At 42.4% G+C, this 12,595-nt stretch overlaps 1 protein-coding gene across 1 annotated transcript in view; it reads right to left on the bottom strand.

The window, feature by feature from the left end:
* The window catches only part of CCDC60 (coiled-coil domain containing 60), a 73,011-nt gene that overhangs the window by 17,703 nt on the left and 42,713 nt on the right, over window positions 1-12,595 (bottom strand). Inside the window, exons 6-8 of the mRNA XM_044685448.1 lie at window positions 7,863-7,947; window positions 5,801-5,869; window positions 812-865 (exon numbers count right to left, since the gene is read on the bottom strand). Coding sequence (XP_044541383.1) covers window positions 812-865; window positions 5,801-5,869; window positions 7,863-7,947 — 208 coding nt within the window. The remainder of the gene's footprint in view (window positions 1-811; window positions 866-5,800; window positions 5,870-7,862; window positions 7,948-12,595) is intronic.

Genomic DNA, 12,595 nt, shown 5'->3' with positions numbered 1-12,595 from the left:
TTCCTTCCTTCCTTCCTTCCTTCCTTCCTTCCTTGCTTCCTTCCTTCCTTCCTTCCTTCCTTCCTTCCTTCCTTCCTTCCTTCCTTCCTTCCTATGTCTCAAACTTGAGGCCTTCCACCATCTTGGTTGCCTTCCTTTAGAAGTTTATCTCCAATTTATTTGGATACAGCTTGATATGAAAATCTTTGAAGAGATGATTCTTTTCTTGTTTTGGAAAGGACAGGCTTTGTTCAACTGAGCCAACATCCCACGTTCTGCAAGAAACCTTCCCTGATCCCCCTTCATGCTAGTTCTCCCCTCTGAGAGTACTCCTAGTTTGCCCTGCGTCTATCTTGCTTGTCTGTAGCTGTTTACATGTTATCTCCTTCATTACACTGTGAACTCCTTGAGAGCTGGGACTGTTTTTGCTTGTCTTTGTATCCCTAGAGCTTACCACAGTGCCTGGCACATAGCAGATATTTATTTAATAAATACTTGACTTGATTTCAACCTCTCCAGATTACCAATATCTTTGATAAAATGTGGAGCCCAGAACTAACATAATGTTTGAAATGCAGTTGCTTCAGGGCAGACTACAATAACTGTTACCTGCCCCATTCTGAGGCTTGCTTTCTTAATTGCATTCATTTTGAGCTTGTGGTCTCCTATGGCCCTCAGATCTATTCTCTCCCTCTTTCCCTTTGAATTGCAATCTAGTTACAATGACTAAGGTTGACATTTCAGCAAGCAAATGGTTTGTGGATTCTTTTACACACACAGACATACAGACATACAAACATTCCCTCCCCCCTCCATCCCACCCTGAGCTCACCTTCTAGGTCTCCGGAAACTTTCTGTGCTGGTGGTACTTGACTTATCAGTCATGCTGTAAGACAAAGGAAGGATATTCTTTTAAATCTTGCAGAATTTGCCTTTCACTAGATCCTATGCTTCTTTTGATCCAGAACATTTTGAATCTTTTTGGGGGGTTGGGGGGAACCAGGAGTTGAAATTTTATTCAGGGACTTTCTAGGCTCATTACCACCTTTAAGTCTTTCCTTTTGTGGTTTCTTCTTCTTGGAATGCCTTTCCTTGTCTTTTTTTCTTCTTCTAATTGCATATATAGTGGCCATCTTTTAAGGCCCAGCCTATGTACCAGCCTTCCATTTAGCATCTTATTTCATATTTTACTTTTCCTGGTGTGACTATGAGTTATTTCTCTAGATACAGGAGAAGCTCTTAGAACATAGGGGTCCCATTTTGGATTTCTCTTGGGTGCCCTAAATGTCTTTGGCCTTAATAAATGAGTGATTATGCTGGTTTGACTGGGAGTCCCATAGCTAACTCTTCCCCTGCCCCGTAACCTCATGCTCAGGGCGCCATCTAACCAGGGCCCGTTAACCTCTATGTTTAAAGTTCCCCATTCTCCATACTCATAACTTCAGGACCTCAGATATCAAGATGATTCCTGCCAAATGTGAGGAAATTCCATCCCCTCCCCTTCTCTTTTTGTTTTAATTAAGAATTGTACTGGTTATTGTTCTGAGCTAGCCGGGAGTGGGAGTGGGACTGGAAAGGTACAGAGACTGGCATATAGGTGAAGAATTTAGGACCTTTGAGCCTGAGAAGGCCTATAGGGCCAGTCTGATTGACACTATTCTCATCGACCATTTCCAGCTTTGCCACTGATTTAAAATGGGAGCTCAGGTAAAGTCACTCCTTTCCAGCACTCACTTCCTCATCTATAAAATAAGGGTATGAGTGGGATAGATGACTTAAAAAAATCTTTACCTTTTGTCTTAGCAGCATGGGCTAGGTGACTCGGCGTCAAGTGACTTGCCCAGTTTTATACAACTAGGAAGTGTTTGAGGACAGATTTGAACCCAGGTCCTCCTGTCTTCAAGACTGTCTTACTTAGTTCCCTTCAGACTAGGTGATTTCTAAAATCTATCACATCTCTGATATTCTGTGTGCAAAAGACAATAATACAGATACTCAAGACCACAAGGGTTCCTAGAAGCCATCTAGACTATGCCAACTCTGAGTAGGAAATCTACCCCCCTCTCAAAAAAAGTACCCCAAAAGTGGGTTTTCATTCTCTCCTTGAAGACCTCCAGGGAGGAAGAAGTCATGGTCCCTTGGAGGTAGCTTGTTCCACTCTTATAGGACTCTCAGTCTTGGGAAATTTTCTTTGTATCCAGTTGAAGTTGGCCTCTGTGTGGTTCCCATTCATGGTTACATCTTCTGCCATTTTTCAGCTGCTCTACCAGCTTAGTTTGTTGTCCTTCTGAGGGTTCTCTTTCCTAGCCTAGATAACCACAGTTCTCTAAATCCACCCTTAAAAGGCATGGTCTTTAGGCTCCTTGACAATCTTTGGACTTTCTTTAGTTTAACTTTCCTAAATGTAGTCTTTAACTTGGGGTGGAGTGACTACAGTGCTGTACTTGGGAGTCAGGAAAACCTACCTGGGTTCTAATTCTGCATCCTCCAGGGACCAGCTATGTGACCCAGGCAAATGACTCTCTGGCCCTGCTAAATGAAGGGATTGGACCACAAGGGCTCCAAAGACCCTTCCACCTCTAAATCCATGACCCCACAATAATGATCTAGTTGAGACCTTACGAAGGCAGAAAAATGGTCGTCTCTCCACAGTTCTGGATACCAGAACTCTTAAGGAAGACTGAGATCATATCTGATATTTTGGCTGTCGTGTTGGGCTTTCCTCCCCAACTGACCTTAGAATCCATTAGAACTTCGAGTACTATTAGTAAATTGTTGCAATAGTCCAGGTGAGAGGGACAGAAGTAGGATGGAGGCAATGAAAGCAGAGAAGAACATAGGGTCATAGATTGAGAGTTTGTTGGAAGTGATCTTAGAGGTCATCTAATTGGAACTCTTCATTTTACAGAATAGGAAACTGAGTCCCAGGGTGTTTAAGTGAATTGCCTAAGGTCATACAGGTAAGATTTGAATCCAGGTTTGACAGGGTAAATGCAAAGATATGTTATGGAGGTAGACATGAAAGCACTTGGACACTTACCAGAAGGGAGGAGATAAGGGAGAGGGAGGAGTTGAAAATAACACCAATGTTTGACCCTGGCGTGCTTGGGGAAATGATGCCACAGCCAGAAGGGGGAAGACGGCAAGACAAATGGGTCTTTAGTTCATTTTAGTTCGTGTTGAGTTTGAGGTGTTAGCAGAAGATCCAGGGAGTGTCAAATGTGAGTCCGAAGGTCAAGAAAGAGGCCAGATCTGGGGACAGCAATGTAGGAGTCAGCATTGAGGAAGCCATGGGAGTGGATGAAATGGGCAAGGGAAAGTAGGGAGAGAGAAGAGGATGACTCTTTTTGACCAGACCTAAGTCACCTGGGCAGAGTGCAGCAGACTCCTGTCCGCTATGCATGACATGGTGTTCATGGAAAATCATAAAATAGAATTACAATAAGCTTGTATTTTAATAACAAAATGAAACTGTTGATTTTTCTTAAAATTAGACAGTCTCTAAAAGGCCCCTAGAGGGCAGTGAGAGACCCTATTCACTTTTAAGAAGAATCTGAATCTAATAACACATGGAAGGACCAAACTGTGTCAATTGACACAAAGCATGATTTTTTTAATCTATAAGGCAATGAAAATGGGGATAAATTATAATAAAAATTTTGCAATGATTGATGTACTTGGTCCTTTTAGTGTTAATTCTATCTGTTGTTCTCACTTCTTACAAAGACTTCCAATAAAATGATGTACATTCCCGGTGAGATTGAGCGGACCTGAATTTGCCTGCCTTGTAGCATTAGACTCTGGCTATCACAGGCTGAATTCCCCCTGCCTACTCATTGAGAATATGAAGAGGACAGAAACAAGATTTGTCCCCAGACTTTGGAGTTCCTAAGGCAGGAGTTGGACATCCCTCCCTTCTCCCTTCTCCATTCTATTAGGAGGCTTCCACCTTCATCCCAATCATTCAGGTTTGCAATTGGAGTGTTTTCCCTAATTCTTCATTTCTCATTTGCTTCCTTGTATTCTGTACCTAGTTTGTTTGTACATGTTTGTTTTTTCCTCCATAGACTGTAAGTTCCTTGAGGGCAGGGACTATCTTTTGACTCTTTTGGTATCTCCAGCACTTAGCACAGTGCCTGGCACATGATGGTTGCTTAATAATTGTTCATCAACTGGTTGACTTCTCCATATCCAATCCTTCGCCAAATCTTATTATTTCTTTCTCTCTATCTTCTGTTTTATCTGTCCCCTTATCTCCTTATTTCAGGCCTTCATCTCTTCTGAGAGTTTTGTAAGAGTCTTCCAACTGGTGTCCCTTGAGCCTTTCTCCATTTAGTTGTCAAAGTGATTTTTCTAAAGCACAGATTTGACTATATCACCCTCTTCCTGCTCCATAAATGCCCTTTAATCCCTTTTACTTTTAGGATTGGAGCACTAGATGGTGCAGTAGAAAGAGTGTCAGGAATTCTCATCTTCATGAGTTCAAGTTTGGCCTCTGACACTAGCTGTGTGAGCCTGGATAAGTCACTTAAGTCTGTTTATCCAAGTTTTCTCATCTGTAAAATGAGCTGGAGGAGGAAATGGCAAACCACTCTGGTATCTTTGCCAAGAAAATCCCAAATGGGGTTAAAAAGATCCAGACATGACTGAAACAACTTCTAAGATCAAATATAAACTCCTCTTAGACTTTTAAAGACTTGGACATCTTGAGTCCACCCATCTTTCCAATCTTATACATGACTCCCACATATACTATGACTTAGTGACAATGACCTATTTGTTGATTCTCATAAATAAGACTTCATCTCCCATATCCCTCTCTTTTCTGTGACTGTGACTTGTGTCTGAAATATGCTCTGAACTCATCTCTGTCTCTTGGCGCCTTTCAAGACTCAGCTCAAAATCCTGTCTTCTGTAAGAGACCTTCTTAGTTCACCAGATGCTAGTGCCTTCCTCCATACCCTCAGATTACCTTCCATGTTCATTGCATGTACAATATCTTGTATGTATATTTGCATGTTGCCTCTTCCATTAGAATGAAAGCTTCTTGAGGACAGGGTTTCTTTCATCTGTCTTGTATTTCCAGCTCCTAGCTTATGGCACACAGTAGGTGCTTAGTTGGCTATTTAATTCAGGAGAGTTCTGCCTTTCTCTGCCTTTGGGGCACTTCCTTCTGTTTAGAGCAGTGATTCCCAACGTAGGCACCACCGCCCCCTGGTGGGTGCTGCAGCGATCCAGGAAAGTGGTGATGGCCACAGGTGCATTTATCTTTCCTATTAATTGCTATTAAAATTAAAAAAAATTAATTTCCAGGGGGCTAAGTAATATTTTTCTGGAAAGGGGGTGGTAGGCCAAAAAAGTTTGGGAACCACTGGTTTAGAGGATGAGGGACTCCTCTTAGAACTTCCATTTAAAGAGGTCACTCAGGCTAGTCATTTCGTCATTTCCTAGCAGGCTGTATTCATCTGGAGTTTTCCATCATGTTATCTGGAGTGAGGCACTCCCTCCCCCTACCTCCTTTTCAACTTTCCTTTTATGGGTTGACTTCTCCATTAGAATGTAAGCTTGTTGGGGCAGTTAGGTAGCACAGTGGATAGAGTGCCAGGCCTGAAGTTGGGAGGACCTGGGTTCAAATTTGACCTTGGATATTTCCTAGCTGTGTGACCCTGGACAAGTCACTTGACCCCAAATGTCTTGCTCTTACCATTCTTCTGCCTTAGAATCTATACTTAGTATTCTAAGACAGAAAGTAAGAGTTTAAAAAACAAAAAAAAGAAAGTTATTTGTTGGCTGGCTGACTGCAGGTAGTACATTTACCTACCTTGACTTTTGGGTGGTTTCCTTTAAGTTTGTATCACTCCTAAAAGACGGCTTGAGGATGGACACTGTGCTATAAGAGAAGAAAATTTTATTAATATGGTCATAGGATTGTCGACATGGACTCTAGAGACCTCAAACTTGTAGCCTAGTAAGATCGGATGAACCCCAAGTTTTAGGACTAGCTCGTAAGTTGGAGACCCCCAAGCTTGTACTTGTTCCCTGTTCCCATGAGAATCCCCCCTGAAGGGAATCTCAGGCTAGCAGTTCCAGCCTGAATAATGGACCCTAGAGGAAATGACAATCCTAGTTAGGTGGAGCTAGACATAAGCTGGGTGATTCTTTTTGCCTTAGAAACTTCTCTTATTGTATCACATCCCCCTTTTGGGGATTGAACTCAGGACCTTCAGCTTATGAGACTGACCTGCTGCCTACTGCTCCACCTAACTGGGATTGTCATTTACTCTAGGGTCCATTATTCAGGCTGGAACTGCTAGCCTGAGATTCCCCTCAGGGGGGATTCTCATGGGAACAAGGAACAAATACAGGCTTTGGGGGTCTCCAACTTACAAGCTAGTCTTAAAACTTGGGGTTCATCAGATCTTACTAGGCTACAAGTTTGGGGTTTCTCGATTCCATGTTGACAGGATCATGAATGAGAGCTCTAAAGGGCCTTAGGGGCCTTCAAATCCAACATGTCTTTTTATGGACTTTGCAGTTTGCAAAATGACCCTCACAATGGTCCTAGGAGGTAGGTGCTATGATTATCTCCATTTAACAGATGAGGAAACTTAAGGCAAAAAGAAGTTAAGTGATGGTAAAATGTCTGAGGTGGGATTTGAAGCCAGGTCTTCCTGATTTTAAGCCCAGGGCTTCATCACTTAGACCCCAGTACAGATATGTCAAAGTCTAGACCAGGTGGCAAAACCAGACTAACATGTGAAGAAATAAAAATACAATCCAAAGCAAAAAAATTCAAATGTTGTTGTTATTCAATTGTGTCTAACTCTTCCTGACTCTATTTGGAATTTTCTTGGCAAAGATACCAAGTGGTTTGCCATTTCTTTATCCAGCTCATTTTATAGATGTGGAAACTGAGGCAAATAGGGTTAGGTGACTTGTCCAAGATCATAAAGCTAATAAGTTTCTGACGCCAAATTTGAACTCAGAAAGATGAGGCTTCTTGATGAGCCCAGCCCTCTAAGCAGTATGGTACCATCTAGCTGCTCTACAAAACAATATAGAAAATGTTAATTTGTGGTTTTCAGGGATTCCTTTCTATTTGAGCTTGACACCCCTGCTTAGCCAATAGATCTCATGAGTCCATGAAGGAATGACAGAATTTCCTTTTTTGGAAATCGTGGCATCCCAGAATCTCAGATTCGGAAAGAGCCTCAGCAGCCATGTAGTTCAACCTCATTTATATGATAAAATAATCCCCAAACCAACAAATCTGAAAGGGCCAGGATCTTGCTCATGGATGGATCCCATCCATCCTTCTGGATGACTTCCAAAGAGATCATTTATTTGAAGAACCTCCAATGAGGTATATTTGAAATATGGGAAAGAATCTCCCAACTGTCATGCTGTCTGGGTTTCAGTTCTGTCTCATATGCACATAGCCTGTGTGCTGTGACCCTCAGCAAATCACGTAAGCCTCTCGGCTCACCAGGCAACTCTCATGGAACATAAATTGCACAATATGGTGGAACTACATTAAAAGAAGGAGTTTCTTTAATGGGAGCTCCTTATACCCTGAAATCTCATGGTTGAGTGCAAAAATCCCCCAACAAAACCCAAACCCAAACTATATAAATTTTGTTCTGACTCGGCTAGTTGACTTTCTGAGATTCCTTCTTGAGATTCCTCTAAGTGCCGGGATCCCATGCCATTCTCGAGAAGGATGGAGATGATATTTCGAGCTAAGTCTCCTAAATGTTTAGTCCTAGCGTCTTTGGTGCCTTGGCCAATCCTGGCAGCCTCTCACCTCTATACAGATCTGGGAGAGAAGGGACATTTGCTCCCTCACCTTTTCTCAAGCTGTTAGGGTTATCAGGACACTCTACCTGGCTATTTTTTTATAGGAATCATCTTCTGTAAGGACTGTCCTCCTGGCGTCTTCACGCACCATCTCCATGAGCTTCTGAAGACCTAAAGAAAGTGGAAGAGGTCATTCCATGTGACTGAAAGCAGGAAGTGGCAAGAACGAAGGACTCAGTTATGGAGTTATGGAGCCCCATTCAGGATCTCCTTTCCCATCCCTTCCCTCAACTGTTGCTAAGAGAAACCGATTGTCCTCTTTACCCTATCGAGCAACGGCTACCTTGGAGTAAAGGCAGCTAGGTGGCACTGAGCTCAGAATAAATGAGACCCATCTTCATGGGTTCAAATCCAGCCTCAGACACTTACTAGCTATGTAACCCTGAGTAAGTCACTTAACCTGTTTGCCTCAGTTTCCTCAGTTGTAAAATGAACCGGAGAAGGAAATGGCAAAACACTCCAGTATCTTTGCCAAGAAAACCCCAAATGGGGTCTATGAAGAGTCAGGAAAGACTGAAATGAACAGCCAAAATCTTGAAATGAACTTCAGGAGAGAAGATTTAGATTTCATTTAATTCAGTTCAAGAAAAAAAATACTGCACGATAGTACAGTGAAAAGGTAGTGTAGTGTAGTGGATAGAGAGCTGGCCTGAATAGGTTCAAATTCTGTCTGATAAGTGCTAGCTTTATGAGCCTGGGTGGATTAACCTCAGGGTTAACCCAAGTTGGACTAACCTTACAATGTCTCAGGACCCAAAGCAGCTCTCCTCTCTAGAACTAGTTACAGAGCAGATCCCAAGCTGCACTGGCAGAGAGAGTTTATTCTCAGTTTGGGAGTTCCCTAGACAAGTGAAATTCTAGATGATGTGTTTAAAGAACAACAAAGTGCATTAGGCGCTTTGCTAGGTACTAGGGGCCCCAGAGCACCGGGGGCTGAGCCATATTACAGAGATAAGGCATCACTCTATGGTTGTTTGGTTGTTCCAGTCATGCCTGATTTTTTGTGACTCCAATGAGGGGTTTTCTTGGTAGAGACGCTGGAGTGGTCAGCCATTTCCTTCTCCAGCTTATTTTACAGATGAGGTTACTGAGGCAAATAAGGGTTAAATGACTTGCCCAAGGTCACACAGCTAGTGTATGAGGCTGGATTTGAACTCAGGTCTTCCTGACTTCAGACCTGGTGCTCTGTGCACCATGATGCCCCTTAGCTGCTCATATCACCCTGTGGAGCAATAGTAAAGTGTGGAAAGAATTCTGGGGTTTAAGCTAGAATAAGGAGCTTCAAATCCTGCCTCTGTCACTTATACCTTCTCTGAGCCTCAGTTTCTTATGCTATAAAATAAAGGAGTTGGATGGGATGGCCTAGAAGATCCCTTTCATCTCTGAAGTGATGATTCCATGACAACAAATGGAAGTGAACCTTCTGCTAGGCACCATGGAATTACATGTGCCTTATTCTTGAGGGAAGGACTATAGCAAGTAAAAGTGACAAAATAGTAATAATAATAGTATTAGCTACTTTTCTATAGCTCTTTAAGGTATGCAGCAAAGCACTTTAAAAGTATTATCTCAGGGGCAGCTGGGTAGCTCAGTGGATTGAGAGTCAGGCCTAGAGATGGGAGGTCCTGGGTTCAAATCTGGTCTCAGACACTTCCCAGCTGTGTGACCCTGGGCAAGTCACTTGACCCCCATTGCCCACCCTTACCATTCTTCCACCAAGGAGCCAATACACAGAAGTTAAGGGTTTAAAAAAAATTTTAAAAATATTATCTCCTTTAATCCTTACAACAACCTTGGGAGGGAGGTGCTGTGGGAAGCAGATAAAATGGAGAACTTGCAGTCAGGAAGACCCGAGTTCAAATCCAACCTTGGACATTGCCTAGTTGTGCGACTCTGAGCAAGTCACTTAATTTCTGTTTGCCTCGAATTCTTCAACTGTAAAATGGGGATCATAATAGCGTCTACCTTCCATGTTGGGGCAGTACTCTATCCACCATGATACCTAGCTGCCTCTGAATGCTTTCTTTTTTATTTTTTTAAACCCTTAACTTCTGTGTATTAATTCCAAGGCAGAAGAGTGGTAAGGGTGGGCCATGGGGGTCAAGTGACTTGCCCAGGGTGGTCATACAGCTGGGAAGTGTCTGAGGCCGGATTTGAACCCAGGACCTCCCGTCTCTAGGCCTGGCTCTCAATCCACTGAGCTACCCAGCTGCTCCCCGACTGCTTTCTTTATCAAGTCCCAACTGCAAAAGAAGCGGAGATTTCTGATTTCTGTCTTTCATTTCTGCCTCACTTTGCCCAATTCCCCATGACTTTAGAGGGTCACAGCACACCTGGGCTTAGTACCACGTGTAGGAATGGTTAGAATGCCAATTGGTGAGAGCCGGCCCCATTCCCTGGAAAGCTGGGAAACATTCTTTGAGAGGATCATTTATAAGGTTCCACATTTCCCCTTGCCTGCCACCAATTTGTACTTGAAAAGAATGCCTTTGGGCAAGAACTGTGCCCGCTAGTACGGGGCTTCATCTATCATGTAGCCGATGTTTGATGTGCAGGAAATAGGAACGGTGCCCGCCCTGCTTTCTGAGTCTAGCCCGGAAAAGAACTGGGGAGGGGAGACAAAGCTGATGGGCAAAGTGGGATGTTCACTGAGGATGAAAGGGGGCCTGAAGAACCCCTGGGAAGTGTAAACACACGGGGAAATGCTCAGTGTTGACACTGGCTCTTGAGACCTGGAAAACAGGTGCTCATTTCCCTCTGTTTCCTGGGGAGGTTAGCCAGGGAAGAGGAGACCACCAGGGCCAATAACCCATGACGGCGATGGTCCGTGGAACTCTCGGGGTCCTCAGGACCCTTTTGGAGATGAGCTCAGACCTATTGTGTTCATCATAATTCTATGATATTATTACCTGCTAAAATACTCCTCTCTTTTCCTTTTTTTTTAGGATTTTACCCCCCTAGATTCCTAGATTATCTACCTGTGTGAGGTTAGATTTTTTTTTAACCCTTACCTTCCATCTTGGAGTCAATACTGTGTATTGGCTCCAAGGCAGAAGAGTGGTAAGGACTAGGCAATGGGGGTCAAGTGACTTGCCCAGGGTCACACAGCTGGGAAGTGTCTGAGGCCAGATTTGGCTAGATTTTCTTCACAGACTTCCATATTGCAACAGCTTAAATGCAGAAGCAGATATGAGAATCCATTTGTTTTCTTTTTTTTAAACCATTTATTAATATTCATTTTTAGCATGGTTACATGATTCATGCTCCTACTTTCCCCATCACCACCTGCATTCCCCCCACCCAATCCAGTTGTTTTCTATTAAGCCAGACATGTAAAACAGCACCAATTTCTTTCTTGGAATATGGTTACTTTTTACAAAAAAATATCTGTTAATTTCATTATTCATTTATCTTATGTTTTTATTTTATATTTTATGATTATTCTTTTCAATGAATTAATAACCAATAAGATTTCTCAGCTTTAATTTATAAAATAGGTGGACATACACCCACATAAACAAAGGCTTTTTGGCATCCTCAGTACAGGTATCCCTTCTATATCTCAACTTTCCTAATCATAGTTTCTTTAGATTTCTGGTCGGCATTAAGTGGGCATTTTGGGGGAGCTTTGTGGAAGCTGCAGATGACACATGAAAGCCAGCAGAGAACACAGAAAAAGTTTTAAAACTCAGAAATGCATAAATCATATATATATATATTGTATATGGTATAATATCAATATATTTTATCTTTTAATACCATAAATATGCACAATTTCTTTTACTGTAAACACCCATAAAAGAAAAAGAAAAATTCAGACTTCTCTGGTACAAAGGGAGAGCCAAAAATTTTATGCAGATTTTCCAGATTTCAGGAGCGCTGTGCCCCTACCTTCCACCCCTGCGATATAGAAGGGATACTTGTAATTTCTAAGAGTGTAATGGGGTCCTGAGTCCAAAAACCTTGAGAATAGTTTGCTTTTCAAAACCCAACTCAAATCTAACTATTCTGCTTTCAGCCAAACCACTTGATGCCCATAAGCAAGCCCAATCCATCCCTTCTCCTCCCACAGATTTCCACTCCATTATCCCTACTTTTAAAAAAAACTAATCTTTAATTTCTCCCTGTCAACTGATTGCCTTCAACCATGTCCTTGTTCCCCCCATCTCTGAACAACCTTCGATAGATATCTATTCATCTCTGATGTATTTCATTCTATATTTCTCCTACCCTCATGTCTAAACTTCTTGAGGTGCCTCCATTTCCTTTCCTCTCACTCCCCTTTAAACTCCTTACAATCCCTCATTATTCCACCCAACTGCTCTCTCCGAAGTTGCTAATGATGTCTTAAACATCAAATCTAACAGCTTTTTCTTAGCCTTCATCCTTCTTGACTTCTCTGGTGTTGATCATTCTCCTCCACTACTCTTTTCAGGACACTATTATCTTGGCTTTCCTACCTGTCTAACAGTTCCTCCTTCTCTTTCTGTACCCATGTTGTGTCCATTAAGAGTGGGAGTTGCCCAAAGCTCTGTTCTGGTCCTTTTTCTCTTCTCCTTTTATCTGTTCTCATTTGATAATACATCAACTACCATGGATTCAATTATCATCTCCATGCAGATTATTTTCATATCTATCGTCAGTTCTATTATAAGACTTGTTTTGAAAACACAAATTTGATTTTCCTTCTTCCCTCCCTCCCCCTTCCACCCTCCCTCCCTCTCTCCTTCCTTTCCTCCCTCCTTCCTTTCCTCCCTCC

Source organism: Gracilinanus agilis, chromosome 1, assembly GCF_016433145.1.
Source record: "Gracilinanus agilis isolate LMUSP501 chromosome 1, AgileGrace, whole genome shotgun sequence".
In the NCBI taxonomy this organism is placed as follows: domain Eukaryota; kingdom Metazoa; phylum Chordata; class Mammalia; order Didelphimorphia; family Didelphidae; genus Gracilinanus; species Gracilinanus agilis.
Note: the sequence above shows the minus strand (reverse complement) of the source record. Positions and strands in the feature narration are given on the sequence as shown.